This window comes from Centruroides sculpturatus, unplaced genomic scaffold (genome assembly GCF_000671375.1).
Source record: "Centruroides sculpturatus isolate CEXI.00-Female unplaced genomic scaffold, Cexi_2.0 scaffold698, whole genome shotgun sequence".
Classification (NCBI taxonomy): Eukaryota; Metazoa; Arthropoda; class Arachnida; order Scorpiones; family Buthidae; genus Centruroides; species Centruroides sculpturatus.
This window is the reverse complement of record NW_019385119.1, coordinates 180,365-207,100: the sequence shown is the minus strand read 5'-3', so window position 1 is coordinate 207,100 and position 26,736 is coordinate 180,365. Positions and strand designations below refer to the sequence as shown.

General features: G+C 31.6%; 1 protein-coding gene across 1 annotated transcript in view; it reads right to left on the bottom strand.

Moving 5' to 3' along the window:
* LOC111635037 (caskin-2-like) overlaps window positions 1-26,736 on the bottom strand; it is a 105,055-nt gene that overhangs the window by 32,963 nt on the left and 45,356 nt on the right. Inside the window, exons 7-17 of the mRNA XM_023379885.1 lie at window positions 22,905-23,013; window positions 13,031-13,139; window positions 12,555-12,649; window positions 11,823-11,934; window positions 11,273-11,476; window positions 11,105-11,184; window positions 10,601-11,035; window positions 9,566-9,676; window positions 8,139-8,240; window positions 7,919-8,057; window positions 7,734-7,853 (exon numbers count right to left, since the gene is read on the bottom strand). Coding sequence (XP_023235653.1) covers window positions 7,734-7,853; window positions 7,919-8,057; window positions 8,139-8,240; window positions 9,566-9,676; window positions 10,601-11,035; window positions 11,105-11,184; window positions 11,273-11,476; window positions 11,823-11,934; window positions 12,555-12,649; window positions 13,031-13,139; window positions 22,905-23,013 — 1,616 coding nt within the window. The remainder of the gene's footprint in view (window positions 1-7,733; window positions 7,854-7,918; window positions 8,058-8,138; window positions 8,241-9,565; window positions 9,677-10,600; window positions 11,036-11,104; window positions 11,185-11,272; window positions 11,477-11,822; window positions 11,935-12,554; window positions 12,650-13,030; window positions 13,140-22,904; window positions 23,014-26,736) is intronic.

Here is a 26,736-nt window from a genome sequence, read left to right as displayed (position 1 = left end):
AATACGTCCAATTCGGAATACGTCCTGTTTGGACGAAACAAATTTTGCTCGGTATACGACTTAATTCAATTATAAGCGCCATCTATGAACAAGTAGCACTATCGGTGTACTACACTAGACTAGACGTTCGCGGTGCCACGATTTATAACTTTGTTAAATTTCTTCTGATTTTAATTTGTAAGTAACATTTTATTATTTTTATTAATCATGAATTGCAAAAAGGCAACAGAAAAATAAAAAAATGACAATGGAACTGAAAAAAGAGATTGTTGAGAAATATGAAGGTGGCACGCGTGTTTGAGATTTAACTGTTGCATTCCGTATTGTGAGAACAATGATATCGACAATCGTGAAAAATAAAGACATTACTAAATCTGCTAACGTTGTGAAAGGGATTAAATCAATTTCTAAACAGAGATCGAAGACATTAGATCATGTCGAGAAATTGCTTTTGCTTTGGATAACTGAAAAACAGTGCGCTGGCGACAGTGTATTGGAAGAAATTATTTGTGAGAAAGCTAAAAGGATACATGCTGATCTCATAAAAAATCAAGCAGGAACTAGCCAGGAAAGCGAGGTGTTTAAAGCCAGCCATTTTTTTACATGAGAATGGATTAATCATTTTTACATTACTTCTTATGGAAAAGGTTGGTTTGGTATACGTCCTATTCGGTATAAGTCCAAACACCAGGAACGGATTAAGGTCATATACCGAGGTTCCACTGTATATATAATAAGAAATTTTTTACTTTATTTTTCATTAGATTTTTTTATTATTATTCTAAAATAGTTTTTTTGCAATTGTTGATGTTAATTTTATTTTGATTTAAAATTACTTTTTGTATTGAAATAAATTTAATTTTCCTCCTGTCTTTTGATTGAATATTACAATGAATATCTACTCACAACTTTTCTTTGTTATGAAATATTCCAATGAATTTGTAAAATGAAAACCATTAACACTTTTCTAACAAAAGAGTTTATGGAACAAATGTTTTCAGTTTGTTTTATAAACTTGCCTCATGTTTCAAACCACAAAATTCTGAAATTCCAAATTGAAATGTTTCAAACATTCAGTGATGTTATTTATATACGTGAATGATTTTCATTTTATAAGTTATCTCTTTCAGTTTTAATTTTGAATTTTATTCCAATGAGAAAGAATATTTTATAAAAATAAAATGGTTCATGTTTTGAAAGATTTCATATAATATTTATATAAAATTTTAATGTTTGTTACCTTTTTTTTTTTTTTAAATTAATCATTTTAAACCCCAATTTTCTTGAGGACTAACACACTATACAGGGTGATCAGAAAATGTTTAAAGGCCAAAATTTAAAGGGGGTTAGAAGGATCAAATATAAAAGGATTCACAGTACAATGCTTGTCCGGAAATGCCGCATGAAGGTGGTAGAAAACGCTGTGTAGGGCAGTCGAAACAAGTTGGCAATGCGGGAAGCTGTCATTTTCCACTGTGATTTCATACAGCATGCAGCACTTCACAAATGCTGAGCTAGCAGATATCCATCTGATGTATGGAGCTGCAAATGGAAATGGGAGAGCTGCGCAATGGTTGGCTTGTTAATAAAGGGCTTTGTTACATTTGTCTGTCTCTCTTTCCTTTTACCTTTTCACTTTCTTTACTCTCCAGGACTTTCACACAGCATCTCAGGACAAGCATTGTACTGCGAATCCTTTTATATTCATCCCCTCTAACCTCCTTTAAATTTTGGCCACACATTTTCCAAATAGCCTGTATATATACATATATATTCATATATATAATAATANATTAAAACAGATAATTTATATATATTTTGATTCTTATTATATACAGTGGAACTTCGGTATACGTCTACTTTAGAATACGTCCAATTCAGAATACGTCCTACTTGGACAAAACAAATTTTGCTCGGTATACGACTTTTGTTCGGTATACGACTTAATTCAATTATAAGTGCCATCTATGAACAAGTAGTACTATCGGTGTACTAGACCAGACTAGATGTTCGCTGTGCCACGATTTATAACTTTGTTAAATTTCTTCTGATTTTAATTTGTAAGTAACATTTTATTATTTTTATTAATCATGAATTGCAAAAAGGCAACAGAAAAATAAAAAAATGACAATGGANCCACTAAACAACTGATAATATCTGTGATTACAAGAAAAGTCTACTGTATATTATATTATAATATTTTAAATGTTACAAAAATACCATTGATGAGTGAACTGATAAAATACCATGAGTAAACTTGTGACACCATATATGGATCATAAGTTTATAATATTTTTAATATATTCAAATTAAAAAAATAATATTTTTATTGGTCGTTTCTAGAGATTAAGGGTGTGAATAGTAAGGGTAACCCACCCATACTATACATCGCTACAATGTATTTACATACACACATGATTAAATTCTAAATTTGATTACGTTTATCAGATCTTATGATGGGGAGGGTGGTGGGGTGGGGCCACCTTCCTAAAACACCATTAAAATGCATTGTCTTTGCACTTAAGTATGTCCTCAAAGTTTCAGTCTTCCATTTTAATTAGAAATGGATGAAGTTTGAGTTCTAAGATACAGTACATGATACGAAGTTAAATAAAAACATTTAAAAATAATATTATTTTAGAAATCTTTCATTATATGTAAAAAAAAAAAACAGTTAATGGAGTGTCCAGTGTTCATAATTATATATGATCTATAAATGAATGAAAATGAAATCAAGAATATAATAATAAACATAAAAATAAAATAAAAATTTAAAACTTACAGTTAAAGCAAAATAATAAATTACAAAGCAGGACAACACTTTATCCACTATGAGCATTCAGAAAAATAAAAATCATTATTTTAAATAAATGTAATACAGTAATACCCCGAATTTACGCAATAGGTGGGACCGAGTGATAACCGCATAAGTCGAATTCACGTAAGTTGGGGTATAATTTCGCAATTTGTGTAAAATCCAAGTCGGATGTATGTAAGCTAATAGATGTTCTCATTAATCTTATCTCATCTTTTGATTCGTTTACAGTTACAAGAAATCACCACATAGAGTCTCTTGAGTCTCTGTAGAAATAAATAACACAAAATAAATTGTAGCTATGTGTCGATTCCGCGCGACATGTCCGAACATGTAAGCTGAACAATAGTGTGGGGGGAGTGAGTAATTAAGAGTTGCGTGACGCTCAAACAAAAGACAAATTGACGAGATTTGAAAATCGCGTAACTCCAGGTTCGCGTAAGTTGAGGTATTACTGTATATTAATGTTTCCGTGTATTTTATTCCAACTATCTTTAAGATAAAAATACATGCCAGTGAATTACATATTCTAATATACATACACATTAATTAAACTGTTGAATGCATTTCTATAAAATGAATTATCATGATTATGCATTTTAAAAAATACATAATAATGATACTAGTATTTAAATTTATATATTAGTACTTAAATACAAATTGTAAATCAATTGAAGTAGATTCAGTTTTTCAATTTCCTAACTATTTTTACAATACTTTATATTCCTTATATTTTTAATACAAAGTGAAAACATTGAAATATGATTATTCAATATTGTTTTAAGATATGAATTAATTATCATCTTACTCATAACATCTGATGTAGCTACATAACTTCTACATTTGATATGTAAAATACTTCATACATACATTATATTAATTTACACACACATTTCTTTTACATATTTTACACTTAAAATGATTCTTTTGAAAATAATAAATGGGTCTGATAAGAAAAATTTTATTGCATCCTAAAGAAAAACACGTTATACTGTTATTCAAATCCGCTAACAAATATCTGAATATTGGATATCACTGTATATATTTTTCTTTAAAAAAATATGATACTTAAAATGATATCATATTTTTAAGAAAAATAATACAAAAAATGATTAATGATAACAGTGATACTGCATTCTATTAAAAACAAACAGACATATTTTAAGATCAGCACCTGTTAGAAAGATGTATGGTTGAAATAAACATGAGTCTTCTCTTACCAGAAGGATAAATGATGAGATTCGAAGAATACTTTTAGCACTAAACAGTGGTCCACTTATAAATTCATTCATTAAAATGTGAAAATTTTAATGAATGAATTTATAAGAGGGTGATGACTTTACTCAAAGTAAAAGAAGCATGATATAAAATGGAAACCATTCTACAGTGGAACCTCATTGTAATAATAGCTTCAAACCTAAAAACTTTCATTCAGCTATTTCTAATAAAACTTAATAAAATAATAGAAAAAATCATTTAATATAAAATGAATAAACAGTATTACTGTAATTAACTTAAATGTTACTTTTTATCTAAAACAAAAATAAATAAGATGAAAAATTTAAAGCGCCATATTTTATGAAATAAAAGATGCACTCCATTTCAGTGCAGAATTCCTAAATGGAAAAAGTATTTAGTATATTTAAAAACCATCTGCACCTTTGACACTCTGCTCCCAAATTTTTGTTTTATTGTATTCTGGTTAAAAAAGTAAAATTAAAATTTACACTCTTAGATATCAGGGAAAATTAATTTTTACAATTAAAATAGCCTACATGAGTACATGCAAAAGCTGCTTAGCTATAGCAAATAATAATGTGTTTAATTAAGCAATAACATTGTTATTCAAGGGTTAGACAAGACAGAGATTACTCATAGCCTATTGAAAGCCATTTGGGAAATTCATTAGCCTATGAGAGATTAGAATTATACACATAAGATGCAGGGTGATTGTTTTTTTTTAGTCTTTATTTTGGATAAAAGTTACATCTTATATGCTGTAAAATATGGCAATTCATATTTATTTACTTTTCATATTTCCTATAGTATTATATAATTATATGCCATAAATATTTTATAAATTACAAAAAATTCCCAAGTTCTCCTTAAATAAAATATATAATGCCCATAACTTCATACATTGATATCAATTTTATCATTATTAAATGATTCATGAAATTAGTCAATCAGATAAAAATATATAAATTTATTATTATATCTAATAATAATAAATTTATATATTTTTCTGATTATTAAGAACATGATAATAAATGCTAGAATTACTTAAAAAGTATTGAGATTAAAACTAATGTTTGAATGGAGAATATAATGTCAAAACTATCATTGTACACCTCATAATAAATACAAAATCTTATAGGTATTCATAAATGTACTATAATTTAATAACTCTATACTTCTCATATTGCTAATTTGTAGAAAAATATGTGAGAATAAGAATGTTATTTTAGACTTTTGCATTGAAAAAACAATATATTTTCAATTACATTTGGAGAGCAATTCATGGAACATATAGTTATAAATATACTAAACATAATAGTGAATTTATAGCCCGATTGTTTAAGGCGATCGTTGGATTGAAGAACATATAGTTTCAGATAACTGAAATACTATCATATTTAATAATAAATAATGCTTACTACGCATATATTTTAATTCATTACATTTCTAAAAGATTTCTAATTTGTTTCTGTTGGTTAAATAATTTATAATTACTTTTAATTAGCGATTTTTTTTGGATTGTACACAATATACAATATCTGTCGTAAACAACTTTAAAACAGTAACAGACTTTTATTAAATCCAACTTAATACTGTAGAAAGTTACAACTTAAATTATTATATGTTTATTATATAAAACAGGAATATAAATTATTGCAACTTTTATTCAAAGCCTTATAATTACTTATGACATAAGATAAATGAACAGCAAAATAAATACAGCAAATACTACTTTGTTTAATTATGGTGGAATAATTCAAAGCATGTACTGTACAGTACCATACATGCAAATCCATAAGTAATTTAGTTCAGTTCGAAATTCCTGATTATCACAACATAAAGTATTAAAGGGTCATCGCGTTTGAAATTCTGTATGTATTATATATGCAGTTTATCTCCAAATCTATTCTGCGGGGGCTACAAACTTCAAATTTGACACCTTTGACAATTATTATGTATTTTGAAAATTTGAAGTTTGTAACCCCACAGAATAGATTTGAAGATAAACTGCATACAGAAAGAGCAAGAGGGGTACAAAGTGAAAACAATAACTGAATATTTCACGAAAAAAAAAGGGGGCCTTAAAATAGAGATAAGGGAAGATTCCATTTAGGAAGGTAAACACGAAAGTCGGCACGATTCACGCACGCACTTCAGCTTATGTTGAAAGATTAAAAAGATAAAATGCAGTCTCCAGAAACGAGGCCAAATTTATTATTTTGTTTTCCCCGTTTTAGTAATACAAAAGAATGTTAATTTGCACGTTTCGTTTAATTGGGACGTCATCGACTTACGAAGTAGCCATTTCCCACGATAATTATTCATTAAAACGGAAATAATAATACTTTTTTTAATTTCGTTTAAGTAACGAATGTAAATTAAATCGGAATAATTGCTCAAAAATAAATCAAATACGTGAAATAATTTGATATTTATCGTTATAGATCGCACAAGGATCTTTAATCTATCGATTCTCCTCCTTCGTTCTACTACAATTCTGTACAAAAAGACTTATTTTTATTACTTTTAATAATGTAATATCGCATCTTCTGATCCGGCGTAGCAACCAAAATCCAATTTGGCTTCTTTAGGTACTGGTAATATTTTTAATGAAAGATTATTTGTAGGCAGAACTGTATATTTACAATACACAGGATAAACAATTCATAAAGATGCTACACATTAAGTGCAACTCTTGAATTACACCCAAGAGATGACTAAGGTTATCTTCAAGGTTATTATATCCAGAAAGTTCCTTAAATGGAAAGAAAATTCCATCAACGGATTTTCTTTGATTTTGCCGGACTAATCTTTCTTATAAAGTTATAATTCTCACTAATTACAACTCTTATTGTAGGAGAGGGGAGGGAAAAAGCGTGTGACCTTCAATTACGAATTATAAACTCTGCGTATTAAGTTACAAATGATTCCGTAAATGGAACAAATAAAGTATTAATTAATTTTCGGAAACCTTTATTCCCGATACGACCGGACGAGTGCACCTATAATAATCTACATTCACCGCTAAAGAACGTTATAACGCGACTTCTATCACGTCATTAACCGAGATGGTAATTATTGTGGTTCGACTTTTCAATTTGATGCTGACCATCTGTGCAATTTTTGCATTGGTTCAACGACCATCGTTGGCGTTACTAAATTGTCTAGGGACGATATGTTTATTTCTATTAATTAAAAGTTTATTCGCCAATTTATTTAAATGTGGCATACAAAGCAGATTGCCTTGTAAAATGTGTCCTAGTTTACATATGTTTTCTTCTTTTTTTTCCCCTTCGAAAATCGAGGAAATAAACGTTGACACAATTTACGACTTGTTTATATAATGAAATTTGAGCATCCCCGAGAAGAAATTACTTATAATTTTGTATATCGGACGTTTTTTGAGTTGGCAAAAAAGAATTCGATAATCGTATCTCCTGCCTTCTTATGCAAATGAGCATTTAAACATCGCCTCGAAGAATTAACAACGAAACAAATATTACTTTGGGAATAACATAAGAAAGTAAAGAAAAACTCTTCTGGTTCATAATTATCAAACAGTTTTATAAAATTAAGAAAGACGAGATTGTCGAACAAGTGGTACACTCGAGTACAACACGGAAGAGGCTCTTCGACCTCGTAAACTCTAAATACGCGTTATGATTAGAAATTCCCTTACCCAGGGTGGGACGGGGCAGAGTGGCCACACTCTTAACTGGCAGATCCAAATTACGTCTTCTGGTATCCTTGTCCATGTCTCTGATGCGCTTAATGGCCAGCACCATTTTCTTTTGGTGACCTACAGAAGACGACAATTACCGGGAACGTCTATCCATTATGGATTAGGAAAAGTCTTCGACTTACCTAATTTCTGAATTCCAATTTCTTCCAGGTCTTCCCACGTCAATTCGTTAACTCGGTCTACCGTGTCGTAACCTTGGCGACACAGAGTTTCGTAATATTCTTCCAACTGAAGTAACTGCAACCATTCCAGAAGACAGTCCTAAACGAAATTTACACCGTTGTAATTGTCTTTTTATATCAAAAATAATAATAATAATAATTAAAAAGAAGTTAATGTTACCGGTTTGTAATCCGGAATACCATCGGATATATTTAACTTAGCGATTTCGGCTTTCAATTTTCGGCGATGGTTAGGTTTCGTTATTCCAATGGCCGTCAGGTCCTAAGAGAGGGAGGACAATTTTTTATTAACAAAGGTTTAAATCTAATTCGTTTTTTCTCCAATAGATTCAAAAAGTATCTAATTTATTTGCTCCCAAAGAAGCAGATTCTCCGCGCACGAAGTAACTAATTTCAGAGTTCTCGATTCGGGCAGAAATCTAATGGTATCCTTTCCCAATTCCGATTTTAAAAGTTAAAGAGATGAACGGAAAAATAATATAAATTTAAACTACCAATTTCTGTTTGGCATCTGTTCCAGGATTTAAACTTACGTATTTATTTCGCAACTTATTTATCCGTGCGGATTTCAAACTACTAAGATAATTAAAAGTCCACGGATCTCTTATTGACTTCCGAAAATTGTTAAATTATATTAAAGTTGGAAACATTGGTCGATTAAGCGTCGGAGCATTACAAAGCGGAGGGGAAGAAAAAAATTGTTTTTACCAAGCCACCAATGACGAAAACTGTTTATTTAAAATGCCGACCTGCCGTATTTCTCTTATATACAACTGCAGTCTATACGAATAGGGGTTAAGTTTTTTGTTTACGATTCTCGGAAAATCGGGAACTGGCAGAGAAAAAAAAAGTTTTTTTATCTACTTATATCATACTTTCGACTTGGAATAAATTCCAAAATCTAATCTTAAAACAGCGTGAACGATTTTAGCCAAGTTCCGAGAAGGTCAGAAAGAGAAAAGAAAATCCTAAATGAGAGTAAATAAAATAACAATAGAGTTCAAACTTACTCGAATAGTTTTTCCTATAATTAAATTTGAAAAATTCTAAAGAACTTTTTTAAAAGCTAACTTTAAGTCGACAAGATTCTTTTAAAGTAATTATTATTCGTCCGTAGTAAATCGATAAGTTTTCAAAGGTTTCGATGGGCATCTCCCACAAAATAGCTTCGGAGGAGGATTGCCAACAGTCCGAAAAGTTCCGGAAGGTAATTTGCCAGCCACGTCCGTTCGTGAGGACACTCGTCCGTAAAACACGCCAAACCAACGCGTTTCTTTCCAGTTTGTTAGCTCCTCCGGAGAATTTACTCTCGACAAAAATCGGTCGGGAACGACGACCGGGAGAAGAGTCGCGTATTTCGGAAACGAAAGGGTTTCCTCCTCGACACTCGATCGGATAAAGTCAGTCGAACCACCCACCAACCGGGCGTATCGAACAAAAACAAGGGCGCGAAACCGCCCACTCCGGCGGCCATTCACCGAAAAAGTCTCGGAATCGAACAGGAGTTTATCCACCATCGACTTTTTCGGTAGGGGGAAAGCGTCTCCGCCCACGGAACTAAAGAACGACCAAGGTCGAGACACTCACCTCGGGAGTCATTCGGGAGATGGTGGGCATGTCGTATCCGGCCTGCAAAAACAGATGAACGTACTCCTCGAAGTGCAGACTGGTCAACCAAGCCGTCAGCACGTCCACGTCCTGCACGTCCACAGAAAAAAGAAAACACAGAGCAAAAGAAAAATATTTTAGAGCGTTCCGAATCCGGATCGGGCCGCGCTCGGTCGATGGGCGTTCCGATCCGCCGAGGCGAGAAATTCCGATGGCCCGGCCAGACCGGGGGATGGGTGCGAACCGGTAGTAGACGAGTCGTTCACCTCCGGGTCGACGGCCCTCCGCGGATAAAAACGGGCCGGAAAGAAAGAAGCCCCGGAGAGAAACGCGGTGTCCGAAATGCTACCGGAAGCGGAAACCGGCGCCGACGGGATCCGCGCGCGGGAAAAGAGAATCGGGAGAGGCGCCCACGTGACCGGTAAAGGAATCTTTCCGGGCCGCGAGGATAAGTCGCTCGAGACGTTACCTTAACCGCATCCATACGGATCCGGAACCAGATGCGCGGTATCCGCCCGTCCGGACCCGAGCCGGTCGCCTACTGGAGTAGCTTCGAATACTCCTCGGTCGGCTTCGCCTTCTTATTAGTTCGATACCGTCACGTGACGTCGGTGGCCACCCGGACGACGGCTCGGTGATGCCGCGGCGCCCTTCCACTTCCACCGACCCCGCGGCGGGCCCTCTCCTCCGTCCCAGCCGAGACGTCGGTTTTCTCCGCTCCGCGGGAACCTTCCTCGTTAAGGCAAATTTGGCTTCCCGCCGACTGGCACGCCTTGCCACTTCTAAACATCGTCCCGGCCGCAATTTCGCCTCGTTTACTTCCCGCCGATCGTTTTTCCATTAATGAAAGAAAACTCCGAAGGACCGGCGAGAATTAACCCGCCTCGGACGTCGCTTCCGATCCGCCGACGGTCCCATCCCTCCCCGGACCGACCAACTCGAATTAAGAGCGATTCCTCCGTAAACAAATGGAATACTGTTAAGTCCGAGCAGAAAGGAGGAGGGTTTACGTACCGGAATGCCGTGCAGAACCATTTCGGCCACGTTGACGGCCGGGGTGGAAGAGGAAGAAGTGTGTCCATCTTCGGTGACCCTGTCCACGCTGCCCAGACTGGAGTTGGAACTGTAACAGCTGTGTCGGGGCGTCGATTCGTAACTGTGACCCGAGAGACGGCAGGGAACTTTGACGTCCGATCCCGACGCCCTTCCGCTGTCTAGACTGGAAGTGCTGTGTCTGGATCCGCTGGTACTGCTGCCGCTGCTCCCTCCCGGACTGTCTCGGCCCGGACAAGGACCTACGTCTATGCCCTGGTCCTCCAGCAGCGCGTGCGTGACGTGCAACTTGTGGTGTCTGGTAGTGGAGGTACCCAACGGATGCGGGACCTCGTGCGTGGGGGTGCCGGGCGTGCTGTCGGGCTGCGGGTGGACGATGACTTCGGCGTATTGCGTCTACGGAAGATAAAGAAGAAACCGTCAAAAGAGCGGGGGAGGAGCAACGGAGGGGGAATTCCGACTCACCTGTCCGTCCGGGAAACAGAAGTGAGGCCGGTTGGGGGACGACAGGGTAGCGCAGCTGCCCGGATACTTGGGGTAGTCATCTGGAAATAAAGAGCCGTTCGAGTCATGTGACCCGAAAAGAGAAGCGGAACCGGTCGGGGCGGTGACAAAAAAAAAAGCAGATCTTACCGGCGGGTGGCGAACCGGGTGCGGGAGAAAAGGCGTCGTCGGCGCTCAGACTGCCGCAAGAGTTCCTATCGACGGTGGCCTGGCTGCCGTATCCGCTGGAAAAACTGGAACCGGAATGTCGATTGGTCAGGTCGGGTGCGATGGGGGGCGTCACCTTCTTGATGGTAGACGACTTGAGGGTGGCCGTCCTCTGCATGCCTCCCACTGCAACGGCAGCAGCAATTAGGCGAGCGAAGAACGGAAACAAGGAGGGACAGACGGGAGATGCACAGGAAATGGCAGACAATGGCAGCGGTCATTAGCCCGGCGCCGTCCGGAGTGGACCCTTCCAGTCCAGACACATCCACACTCACCCGTCAGCTTTCTGGGCATCTCGAGCTTCTCCTCCTCCCTTGGGCGCGGTCCTGGTCCGTCTGCGTGTCCGGCGGGCTGGAGGGACGCCACTCGGGACAGTCCCCGTGCCTCTCTGCGCTACCTTTACCTGTCTGGCTGGCCCGACTCGGGATGGCTCCATTCCCGGCCGGGGGAGTTCGCCGCGCTGTACACTTACCTGGCCTGTTGAGTAGTTGGACGGCCGTAGCCGGGAAGTAGCCGGTGCGGGAGGTCCTGTTGGGGTTGAAGATGATACCCTTCCACCTTCCGTCCGAACTCTGCTCCAGCACCTGGAGTAAAGAAAATCCACTTTAACCGCGTTTCTATTCCCTTTTCGCCACGTGAAGCGCCGTCCTTCCCAATCGGGTTTTCGGTCACGTGACTATTATGGCGCAGTTTATCCGGTTAGGCGCCTTCCGAGTCATTTCAGTTTACATCACGTGATATCCGTCTTAAATCCTCGCCCGTCAATAAAACTCTAACGTTATTGTGATTATCGATTAGAATTCGAGCACGTTCGACTTCCGTCGCGCTCGTATTACTTAACGTAGCGAATTTCCAGCTTAATCTTCTCGTTCCCTGCACCGGAACTAAGCATTGCCATCACGTGATTACAACCGGCGCCTTCCGATTAACGTATATCACGTGACCCGCGGCAATTCCATAACCCGAAACACCGGATCCAATTACGAAACCGTGCATAACCTGACCGAGCGAAACCCGATCGGCCGATCCGACGCGTCGTTCCTTCGATAAGCCGCTTTTTTTTTTTTATTCATAGCCGACGGCAGGACGTAAAACGGAGAAATGGAGGAGGAGGAGGCATTCCGGCACTCGATCCGTAACTTCCGCCATTTCCTGCCTTCTTCACTCGCGCCTGCCGAGCGGAAGAAATCGAGAGTATCCTTACGTTGACGATGTCTCCTTCCTTCAGAGCCAAGCACTCCGAGTCGGCGGGGTCGTCGAAATCTCTGATGGCCCTGGCCTCCACGGCGCTGATGATCTCTGCGAAAAAAAAAAAAAACAAAATAAAAATGTCCACTAAAATCGGTCGCGCCCTCTTGGACGGTGGGAAAGGGTTCGTTTCTCCATCGGAAACAACTCTAATTGTATACTCCACCGGGATGGAAAATGGATTGTTCCAAGTGGTACGCAGCAATTGTCGGGTCGGAGAGAAGTGCCGCTAATTCGCGTTTCCTATCTCTCCTCCGACAGGCTAAGTAGTCGGGTAATTTATGATCTTTCTCTCTATTAATGAGCTGCACACTTCATTACTGGCAACTTGGCACGGAGATAAGGGCTAGACTGGAGCTAAGAGCGCCACTCTTCTTCTTCTTCCTTTTAAAGAACCGAACCCTTTCTTTCGACCTAGCAATCGGGTTTTACCTTTTAGCAGCTGCTTCATCTCCTTCTCGGCTTGGCAAGAAGTGAAAGATCGCACGATATCCAATGCCGTCTGATCGTAAGAGTTGGGTTTGTTGACGTCGATGCCGCACTGCAATACAAAAGAGGAAGCAATCACACATCGGACAATTAATCAAGGGCGACGCGGATGACATTCCCGCCGGCGAGGGTGTCTCTCCTAGCAGATTGCATTGATTGGTCCCCTTTTGTACCAAAATACGCTCCACGCGCCATCGCATTTGCCCAATTTTTTTTTTACTCCGGAGCCTTTGTTTGCCTTTCAATTAGTGCCTGTCCCTTCCTCGTCTGCTCCTTCTCCCCACTTCCTACGTCCATTTAAATAAAAGAAATTTCCCTTCGGACTTCTTTCGAGGATGCGAGAAAGGAGATTTTCCTACAATGGGATCCCTTTTCTCGTTCGTTCTAAGGATAAAAAGCTTTCATCTTGCCCTATCCAATCGAGGTGTGTTCTATAAGAGTGTTTTTAAGTAACGACACGTCATCCGTTTCTGGATTAGATTTCAAAAAATCTCTCGTAATTTTTCTCTATAATAAAGAAAAATAAACGAATATAGAAAACTATTTATTTCTATGCCAATTTTAATGTCAGCTTCTTCACTTCAAAAAGTAAAGAGAATGCCTCCATTTTCCTTTTTTTTTTTTCATCTAATTAATAAATAAGTTAAAATTATACGAACTTTTTAAATAATTAAAAGTTCATAAAGATGAAAAAGTACAAAATTTCATGCAGTTTTTAATTGAGTTGCATCCGGCATCATTAACTTCAATTCCGACAGTAATTTCCTTAAACCTCCTACAATCTAAACGACGTTAGATTTTAATAATAAATTTTCATGGTTTTCCCCCCATCCAAACAAAAACGTGAAAATGTCTAGTACCGCTTTTCCGGCATTTTAACTACGCAATGGAGATCAGACTGTCAAATAAATTCAAACAGATAGCCTAACAGAGTTTTGACTTGACAGGGCGTCACGTGACCAGCATTCCTTCCATCCATCATTCTAAAGACAAACATAATCCTCATCTCACCGGTATCTCTCTCTCTCTCTGTATTATCTATTTTCTGCAAAGGAAATTTATTAGTGAATTATCTGATTTACATAAATATTCTTAGATGAAATCTACATCACTCGAAAGAGCTCTTCGACTGTTAAATCCATTAAAGAATCTGAAGATATACAACGTGATCAATTTAATCCCCGATTATTATCTGGATAATCAGATATTAGGTAATAAGGAAATCGAATTTTTTGGCTTCATTCTTCCGTATCGAGTTCCGTTACTTTAACTTTTAAATGATCGAGAGGCCACAAATTGCCATGGTTAAGTGGCACAACTCTCATCAAACTGTCTTAAATTTTCCGTCTTTTTTTTTTTCTTTTTTCGAAAATCTTCGTGTTGAATAAAGTTAAACAAACTACAGTTCTCACGAATGCGAAGGCCCTAATGGAGTGAGAGTTTGAAGAATGAAAAATAACCTGAATAAGGCCTCACTTATAGGTCCTCGAAATTGTAAGGATATGGATTAGGGTGAGGGAGATGGGGCTCCATTTAGGATACACTCGAATTCAAAAAGAACAGTTTGGAAGAGTATAAAATAGGGCACGCTACAAATTTTAATGGCACGAACCTACAATTATTAGAAATCTCGAAAAATAATTGCTAAAGAATTGGGTTCTTCGGGGGTTCTAATTGTACGTCACGACAGTGAACATCTCGACTTTTTATAATATGGTTTTCCTGACCGAATCCGCCAGATGACCCATTACTAAATGGGACGGAAGGTAACAAATAAAAGGCGTCGGATAGGAAGAAAAAAGGCGTATTTTCGACTCTATTTTCTACAAAGTACTTGGACCGTGTGAACTACATATCTACAGTTGGATCGACTTTCTTCGATCCGATAACTTAACCGAATCTTAAATTGTTTTTGAAATAGTCTCATCTATAAGATAGCTTCCAGATATTTCGGAGGGGGTGAAGAATTCCCTCTCGAATACAATCGAGTTTTTGTGCTCTTACATAAAAGTAGATCGAATTTCGGGAAGTGGTCGATGACGTCACGGACGACATGCCACTTTCCAATTTATTTCTACACAAATAATTGTGTGAAGTGTGTTTGCCTCCTTCCGCTCACTTCCTTCGCTTATTGAGTAATTATTAAGGTCGAGACCGCCAGCTACTTCTGCTCGAGACCTTTGCAGTTTTTTTTTTTTTTCGCCTCTTCCTTCGTTCGACGTGGCGTGACTAATTATCTAATTATGTTAGAGCGAAAAATAAGAAAAGTTTGTGGCCTTCTCCGGCTGAATAGAATCGAAGCCGCCTTATCTATGGATGTACGTTGCATCTGGTTAATCCCGTTAGTTATGGCTGCCTCTTCCAGATCTATATATAACCGGATAAGGCTGTCAAATAAATTAACTGATCCTCTCCCGCCGTACACTCTTCTAACTACTTTATTTATCGGAAGATCGTCCTCCCATGCAATACGTGGCGACATCTGGTGCGTGAAAAAATAACTAACAAGTTTTCTAAATTATTTCATTTTTTAAAATCGATTTAAAAAACACTACAAAAATTTGATTTATATGCCTTTTATGTTATTATTATTATTATTATTATGTTTTTTCTTAAATTTTGGGAGCCCCTTTAACCAAGGCATATATTTATATTTAATGTAGAACTACAATACACACACAGTGTATGTTTGTATTTATTTGTTTGTTTGTATATTATTATTAATTACAGTCGACCCCCCCTATAACACTGTTGATTGTTCCGTTTTATATGAATTCCATGTTGTACGAGTCACTTAGATTTTACAAATACTTGTGCCGGGCTGTGAACGGCTCACATATTTGTAAAATCTAAGTGACTCGTACAACATGGTATTCATATAAAACGGAAAAATCAACAGTGTTATAGGGGGTCGACTTGTATTAGACACTTGTAATTGAAATATTATTAGATATTTCAGTTACATATTTATAAGCTCGGTTACATATAAACACGAATCAAGCTTATAAAACAAAGATGCGTGAGAAAATAATATATATATTTTTTTCTTCGGTATCTTAATCGGATCTTCTATATATAATATAATAGTAGCTTGGAGAATATAAAAAATTAAACTCGTTCCACTTTCATTAAAGCAGAGACACGAATGACAAATATAGCCTTTATATAAACTGATCTGATCTATTAAAATATTGATAATGTAAACAGATTATCTATTGCGGTTGCGACAGTAATTCCTAAGCATGACAACTGAACCATAATCATCGAAGTATGCAGAAAATTCTGTTATATCATTCGTTTAATATCATGCATGAAGAGAGAAATAATAAATAAATGACTTAACACTTTTTATTTTTTTCTTTCGACGTTTCATTATTATTCACTGCGTGATACTATCTTCGACTCTAATCCGACAATGATAAGTCACGTGATTCACGCAACCCCCCCCCTTTTTTTTAAATTCGTAAATGACGTGATTAATAATTACCAATCGGAAAGTATCATCTGTTTTAATTCATTCTATTATAAAAAAAAAACTGATGTGGCGACATCTGTTGTCTCACACAAATATATTTCAGAAATTTCATAATTTATTACTTCAATTTTCTCATTGTTTTCTCAATAAATGATTTATAAAATTTAGATTAATTTAACGTGATAAAACTTTTATGATAAAATTACTATTACTTTCATACCAACAAATTTTAATTTATTATATACAAAAAAAAAATAAAAAAATTGATTATTCAATAAATAAAATTTAAATTCAAAAATTTAACAATATTTAGCTACATTAATTAAATGTAATGGTGATAAATTTTTTAAAATATGGCATCAAATAAGGCAAAATAGAGACAGAAGGTACCTTGAATGGAAATATGACCTTCCCTTTTTTTTTTTTTTTTTTTTAATGTAGCTATGTTAGGAATGAAATGAAAGTATTTTAATTTATGGACTATCATATTTCAAGATTGCCTTTAAATGAAAGTGATAAACATCTGTTCCTTAAATGTCTCACAATTTAGTTTAACATCTGTGATTAGAAAAAGTATTGAAATCCTAACTATAATGTTAAATATATCATGATAGAAGAATAGATTCTTTATAAAATATTAAATTTCAATCTTTCCACATTTAATTGTGTTTAAAATTAACTGTTAAATATTATTATTTAATTTTTCCAGTAAAATATTTACAGGATATTGTTTCTAGAGAGCATTAATGCACAAAAGTTGAAATTAATTTTAAAATATTTAATAACTTTGTGTTGTTGTTTATAGAATTTGTAGAGCCTCCTATCAAAAAAATCAATAAATTATAAATAAGTTGTATTTTGGTTTTTCTTATGGGGATTTTCAGGTGTTTTAGAAATATAAAATTAGCCACTGCATACTCAAATGTAATTTAAAGCATTGAACATCAAATTATTATTTTTTTTCATTTTTTCTATTTAATTTTAAACTACGAATTCTTCCTATTTTATTGGTTTTTTTAAATTATATTCACTTTTCCAGTTTCATTTTACATTAATATGTCACTGCTGCAATTACATCAACCGTGACCTACTTTATAACCAATAAATACAGTATATTCATGATAAATAATATAGTAAGTCATTACGTAATTCAAAAACATTCACATTTCAAAACAATAGATTCACATGAATAAATTTAAAATTTGCAGTATATCTAACTATTGTGATTTATATTATATTATGGAAAATTACTCATGAATCTAATTTTTATTAATTGTCTTATTTATAAAACTGACAAATTAATTAACTCATTACAAATTCATGATATTGTTCAAGGAGATTTCCTGCTATTATATGACAGAATAAAGCAAAACAAAACATCTTTAAATTAAAATCATTCTTCAAAACAATGTTTTTCTTTCTTAATTCAAACTGTATCATTTGAATTAAAATTTGTTTATTTTTTATTACAAATGTTGACAGTATTGATTTATTTGTCATGATGATATAATTTTTAATAAAACATTTTTAATGCATAATTAAAATGTCTCAATGTCCTTTTTTCTTACTAAAATATAAATTTTCGTCTATAAGATTGTATCTTCTATTACCAGGACTTATTATACTGGCATTACAGAAAATATTACAAAGTTTTACAGAAAAACATTTTTTATTTTACTTAATATACCTGTTTTTTATTTTATATATAAAAATATTTATATTACTTGTATTAAATATGAAAACATATTTCGCCAATCAAACGAACGAAATAAAGAAAATAGTTTTAAAAAAATTTACGCAATCGAAACTGACGTAACACGTGACGTATCGAATTTCGTTTCCGTTACGCCATAAGCGAAGCGCGTCGTGGTACTATAATAATCTTTCGCCGAACAATTTTTCTTAGTTTGTAAAATAACTCAAATTTTAACGATAATCTATGTTATCTTACGATATTAAATTAAATAAAATAAGTTCCGAAATTTAAAAATTAATTTTTATAGAAATATATACAACCGCATTAGAACTCTTTTTCCATTCCGCAGCGTATGTGCACGGTGAAAAGTCCGTAGAGGTTATAAAAGGCCAGGAAGCGCATTCTTGACCTCATTAGGAGGAGGTAAGTATTTCTATGCGGTATGTAGCAGTACGTCGTTGTAATATTCCGTTATAAATTGGATTTTATTGGAATTATTTCTATGAAGAATGACTCTGTTTTGCTATTTTGTATTATAAACGAACATATTTATCCATTTTATAGCATTTAAATTGCCAAAAAATGAACTTTTAAGGTCGCCGTATGGAAGTTTCTAGAACGAACTGCCTCCATGTTTGCGCCATTGCTGCAGTTTTATGGGATATATAATACGTAGTTTTAAGATAGCTTTAAGTTTTTAATAATTGAATATTCGCAATGTATTGTTTAATTTCTTCATTGTTTTATTAGTATTTATGCTTATAGCATGTTTATAGTTTTTAGATAAGGTTTGGGGATGCTGCCTCTAATGGTAAGGTTAATTTAAGCATATTTATACTGGGATATATTTAAACAATAATTGATATATTCTTCTGTCGGTATATTTGTGTAAATTCGTGGTATATATATTGAAATACAATTGATAAACTTCATCCCCTGTAAAGGGACTTATAGCTGTAAGAATGTATGACAAGTTATTTAAATAAATCTTTTTACTACTAATTTCATTACTTGCCAATTGTTTTCTTATACATTTAAGGTATTATTTATGTATATTTCAGCAGTATTTCTAAAGAACTCTGTACTGAAATTAATTATGAAAAAAAAAATGTATTTCTTATTGTTTNACCATATATTTTTCCAAACATTTGTCACATATACATATATGAGCACATATAGACACTTTTTTGTAAAAAAAATTTAGAAAAAGTAAAATTTGAATGCATGTTAATATATTGTGTAGTTCTAGTTCAAAAACATCATAAACCTAGAAGGCTTTTAACTGCTTAAATAAATTAAAGTATATATGAATATCTAATTTAAATACTGTATAATTTACTCAAACAGAAAATTTTCATTGAAGATAATGTATATTAAATATATACGATTTATTTGAAAATAAATGCAATTTATTAAATAAATACTTATTTCATTTATTATTCAAGTTATTTTTCTATTTGTTAAAACTGAATTTATGTAATATGTATTTCAGTATTTTATAAATAAAATCTTATATTTTAAATTAACTAAATAAGATATTAAATTATTAAGCAAATTTATGATGTCTATATTAAATATAAATTTTTTATTTACTAATCATTCAAAATCTATTTATTTGTTTTAATCTATTTAAATAAAAGGAACAACCAACTCAAATCAAATTATTAAAGATAAAATTATATTCACAACTATTATAAATTTAAAAACAAGAAATTTCAAAAGAATTTTTTGTCAGAAAGTAATCTGATTTATTATTAATTTATTTGTAAAACGAGCAAACTACACAAGTAAAAATATCTTTCATTCTTTTCATTTTAGTAATGTTATAGTTTTAAATTACATTCAAAATGAATTAAAGATCAAAATCTTTTATCAGAAATAAAATGAAAACTTTAAAATTAGAAATAATAAAAATATGACTTGAAATAATAAGAAATGATTTGAAGAACATATAACAAATTATTATAAATATTTTTAATTATATGCATGTACTTGATTATCTGAAACTCCAGATTATCCAAAATGTTTAAAAAAAAACTAGAATGTGTAGCATTGTATATACCACAGAATTTAATTACACAGAGACCAAACTCTTCATGTAACTGGAGATTACAACATCATCTGTTGATTACTATGCCAAGAAACTAGGTCATATACATAACCTTATGTTAGATTTTGAGTAAATTAATTTACTTTCAAATACAATAATTGCATTAAAATGTTTATAGTTCATGAAATTTTAAATTCACAGTGCTTGATTATCTGAACTTAATGTGACCAGGGGTCTTTTGGATAAATTAAATTTAAGATAATCCAGAAACTTATATGCTTTTGTGTTTTTGGTACATCAAGTTCACTGTATTTTTGTAAAAATTATTTACTTAATAAATTGTAAATATCATTGAACAATTCACATACTAACTATTGTTTTCAAATTAATATCATATAATAAAAAATAAGATTAAAAACTGAATGTATACTTTCACAGTTTTATTGAAAGATATTTTATATATGAAAATCAAATTTATATAGTTATTTTAATGAAATTTATTTTAATTTTTATAATTATCAATATAAAATTTATTTTCTAGAATTACATAAAATTTATAATATTCAAATAACTTGTTATAGCTTAACAGGTAAGTTTGTGACAAATTATCTTCAATTCAATTTGCTTTAAAATTCTGTTTAAATTTTTTTTCTTTTTTGTACAAATTTAATATCTTTCAAATGTAAATTTTTAGTAAAGAAATTGCTGAAATTAAATTTTCTCATTTCATGTAAGAGAACTGCATTCATTATTTTCATAAAAAGTACATAAATAAAATATATTATCTTCTCTCTCTCTCTCTCTCTCTCATGACAAGAAAAATGAATAAAAATTTTTCAAGTATAAATTTTATTAATTATTTTAATTATAATAATTTATATTCTATCAGAATGAGTATGCATTTTCTACTTTTTAACAGCACTATATATAATTACAAATATTCTCAAAATAAAATATGTACAGTAAAACCATTCTATAATAGACATTTGCGAGACCAAAAACATTCTCACAAGAGAGGAATCTGCTCAAGAGAGGATTCATAAAAAAAAAATTATCTTTAAGTAAAACATCATACATTATTTTTATTTACAAACATATAATACACAAATCTTGCAAAAAAATAGTAATACAACACATTACAGTAAGTGATAAATTATCATAAGAGGATCACTATTAGTTTTTAAAAACTTGGTTATGATTGCTTATTTCTTACAATTGACTTTAGCAATCTGTTTCTCACTATGTATAATTAAATTTTGTACTAGCTTTGTACTGTTTGAATCTTTTCTACTGATGTAAAATTACTTAAGTTTGTTCACATAGTTCAGGATCTGTTTGTATGACTATTGCTAGCTCTACAGTAGGTTTCATTTTGACTTTACAGCCAAAATAAAACCTGCTGAATTAATTGCCAAATGGGTCATTTGACAATAAATTCATAGTAAGATCAGTAGCTTACATTAAAATATGGATTTTAATGTAAGCTACTGACACTACTTCTTGCTTATGATGTATTCAATCAAAAAATGAAACACCTATTGTTGATTGACTATTTAAAAAATTTCAATCCATCATAAACAATACAAGAATATGAAAATAGAAAGAAAGTGAAAAATGTGCAAGACAACAAATATGACAATTGTGAGACCTGAAAGAATGTCCACAGAACTGTTTTGACCAACCCTCATTGATGTGATTGCATTGTGTTAGTGCATTGAAAAGCATTGTTTCTGCTAATTATGATCATAAGTGTATGTGCTTCCTACAGACTGATGTAAACAGATATTAAGCAAACTCATATAACAGCAAGTTAGCCAACATAGAAATTTTACTGTCATAATGGAATTGTACTGTCAAATCAATTTTTTGAATAGTAGTGAGTTTTTGGAATTAATTTGACTGCAACAACAAAATTTCAAACAAGAAAAAACAACTTATTGAGAATCTATTGTGTCAATTAAGGGGATTAAGACATCAATCACAGGGCAATCATCTCTGTGTCTGTAATGAAAAGTGTCTGCTTAAGAGAGGTTAATTGTAATAAATTTATCAAACCACAAAAACTGTCCAGTTTGGTGACGGATGTTTGCTTTAGAGAGATGTCTGTTAAGACAGTTTCACTGTATATATAATTATTAATCATTATATTCTTTCTTTCAATAAAAAAACATGTTACTTGATTGAATATATAATAATTTTAACAAGATAAATAATTTAGTTAGGTAAATTTAATTTACAAATGATAATAAAAGTAGAAAGTTTGAAAGACAATTTATCAATTTGAAATAAAACTTGAGTGTAAAATAATCTTAACTGTAATTTTATTTTAAAAACTATAGCATAAGAAAAAGGCATCTTTATTTTAATTAAAAATCATTTTTCTATCTGAAATATTAATGTTTTAAAGTTTGAAAAGTTTGTAAACAGAGTCTTAACATTTGAATAATTTACAAATATATTTCAAAATAATCACTTTCTACATTAAATTATATTTTACATTTATTGCATAAATGTAAAATATAATTTAAATATAATACGTTTAATATTTAATATAAAAAACATATTTTTTGACTATTTAAAATAATAAAACACTTACTTCAATTAGAAGTCTTACAACATCCAGCTTTCCATGCATTGCAGCTTCATGTAAAGCTGTTCCTCTGAGTGTACATCTGTTGATGTCTACTCCATATTTTACTAATAATCTATAATATTAAAAACTTTATTAGATCTTTAAAAGAACATCAATAAGATAATATAAAAAAATGAAAACAATTTTTTCTCTAATTTATTATTTAATAAAATTTATCTAGATTATTGAAATTCTTAGTTCATAGTTTTAATCTTACTTTTATTTTTTATTTCAACATTAACTTGAATTTTTAAATTACCTACCCTTCAATTACCTATATAAAAATATAGATAATCAAAGCATATATCTTTAAAAAGAAAGATAAGAATTTAAAATATTGTATTTACTCTCATATAAGACAATCTCACATACAGTACGAAGTGTGACTTTAAAGATCAAAATAAAGAAAATTAGATTTATTAATACAATTCTAATTTTATTTTGATTAATCACAAATAAAATATCAAATGCACGTAAATGCACACATTGTCCAGCAAAAATTACTAACATTTTAAATGTTAAGGAAAAATCTTGTAAAATCAACAACGTAATTCGTTCATGTAAAGCTGGATAATTGGGAACCTTTTTTTTTGCCAATTTGTAACAGTTGAATTCACTCTTCGTCAATTACACTTATGAGTTTCTCCGAATTCTGATTTCCAAATAATCATGTTTTCACGTGAGAATGAATTAAAATTTATATCGAGCTCACGTGTAATTTTGGAATTCAATTCAAAATCCTTGTTTTTCCTATTGCTCTTCATCTTTACTCCTGACAATAAACAAGAACAATTCAAACAACCCACATAAAATACTTTTGTTTTTAAACACCAGAAGGTGAGAATCTGGTAAAAAAGATACAAATACACAGTTTTCAAAGATTATTGCAAAAATGAAAAGAATCCTTTGCTTGCGCATATAGGACGACCTAGGTTTTTGAAGCAGTGAAAAATGAATAAAAACCTCGTCTTATATGTGAGTAAATATGGTAAAAAAAAAAAANAGCTTTAAAGTGGGTAAATAATATTATGACAGAGCAGGAAAAAAAAAAAAAAAAAAAAAAAAAAAACAATTTACAGAATTCTTATATTTCACATGTGAAACATAACATGACTTAATTTTGTGCCAAACTTTTCTGTACTTATTTAATTGATTAAAATATATATTTAATTACTTTGTAATCCTTAAAGAAAAATTTCTTTTTAATATTCATTTTTAATATGATATTGTAGATTTTTAACAATGTATTTCATTACATTTACAGATACATTTCAGTATATGAAATTCATTAAAAAGGTCATTATTAATATCAATAAAAAACTAATTGTTAGTTTAAACATTTAAATATATAAATATACTTATACTGATGTATGCAGTAAAGTTTTTATTTATTCAACAAAATATAAATTACAGTGTTTTTTATAGGCAGAGAGCTATAAATAATTTTCTGTGATACAAAAAGTTTAGTGGAACATAAGTAGCATGAGCAACTGAATCTTTCTTCTTTACATACTTTCTAAGTCAATAAATCAGGTTTATTATGATAGCATTCAAAATATACTCACATAGCTAACAAAATTGTTTTATAAGTTAACATGATGATAATATTCCTCATTAGCATTTTTAATGATGATTTTAAATTCTGTTCTTACTAAGATCTGATCTTATCAAATGAGTAAATAAAATCATGCACTTAATAATGTAAATTTTGGAGATTTCAGCTGTAAAGTATTTTTCATGTGTTATTTTCCATTTATTTTTTATTTAGAATTTAAATCAACACTGGCAAATAATAAAAAGAGGAAAATTATTTTATAACTAATAAAGCATTTTGATTTTAAATGTATTAGTTACTTTTACAAATTTAAAATATTTAAATTAAAATATTTATCAAAATTAATATTTTATAATTCAAATTGAATAATATTTAAATTTAGATCATCATTCATTAGTTATTAACATATAACTTTGTTATAAATGTATACAGATTTACTATAACAACTTAGCAATTAATAATTCTTTAATTAAAATTATAAATTTTAATTATTGACATTTAAAGTCGACTATGCTAATTTCAAACTTTTATTAATTTTTAATTTTCTTGCATACAAATTAGGTGCAGTATTTTTATACAAGTTACATTTTACTAATGATTATAAAAACAATCTGTGAGACTTTTTTAGCCAAGCATGTAAACTGTATTAAATTTCATTTATTAAAAACATTCTTTAATGTTTAATACAAACTAAGTAATAATTATGATTATTACTTAGGCGAAAAGTGAGAATCTGGTAAAAAAGATACAAATACACAGTTTTCAAAGATTATTGCAAAAATGAAAAGAATCCTTTGCTTGCGCATATAGGACGACCTAGGTTTTTGAAGCAGTGAAAAATGAATAAAAACCTCGTCTTATATGTGAGTAAATATGGTAAAAAAAAAAAAGGGAGTTTCCCTGCAACAGGGAAACTCCCTTTTCGCTCATAAAGTTTAATTGATAATTATGATTATTTTTATTGTATGTTGCATTGCATACAATTATAAAATATAAGTTTTAAATTTTTATTTGATTCTAACAAAATTTTAACAATTATATTTTACAAAAATTTATAAACAATAATATTTAAATTTTTAAGTAAAACAGTAAATTTAGCCTTAGATTTGAATGCCTTTGTTATATGATAGTAATTATATTATAGGTTGTTGAAAAGAATGATTTTTCTTGCAGCTCTGTTGTATTGCTTAGTTTTTCTTTAAATAAATAAATAAAAATTACTATCATAATTATATGCTAAATATATAAATTCTTTGAATTGAATATTGTTATTCAATTTTTATTCTTTTCCTATTATTCAAAAAATATAAAAATAAAATTATAACATAAATTTATTTTATTGATATTTTTATTTATTTAACTAATAATAAGATACAAAATTTCAATAGAATTATATTGCAATATGATTCTATTTGCTATAATTCTAATTACAGAATTATATTTCCATCTGTTTAACTTTGAAAATTTCAATTATAACAGAAAAAGATTATAGATAAATATTTTTATTTTAAAAATGTCTAGTATTAAAATATAATGAGTTTTTATTTCAATACATTAGTATACATTCTATATAATTCACTATTTTTTTTTTTTTTTTCAGGACATTACCGATACTACTGAAAACAGAAGAAAATATATATTTTAAAAATCTTTCCTTTAATTTATAAGTATATTTAAACTATAATAATTGATAAAGTATTTTTACATTCTCATTTGTAAATACACAGATAGTGAAACATATTCATTATTGATTTATATATTTTTATAAAAGAAATAGCTCAAGGACAAAAAAATCCATTTTCCTAATGTTTTACCAATGTTAGCGTGATATTATTTTTCTTTAACAAAATATAAATAATTATGGATTGCAATTAGTCACTCAAAAATTTTAAGTACAATAAATATTAATGTTCACTACATGGATTTTTAATTTAAAACTCTTTCAACAATATGTTTTTAAAATTAGAAACATTGATAGTTAAGCTAATATAATAATAAATTGTAAAATTATCACCTTTTATAATAATAATCATATGCTATACTGTATATGTAAAGAATTTCATAATCATGAACAGATAATTTCAAAATAATTCTAAACTTTGAACAAAGTTCTATTTTGTTATCATTGATCAAAGTTCAAATTTTGTATTTAGATGTAGGCAATAAATTATTGCAATGTGTTAAAAATTTACAACTCCAAATTAATTAAATTTTCTTTTATTTAAAAATTTCTTGTTTACT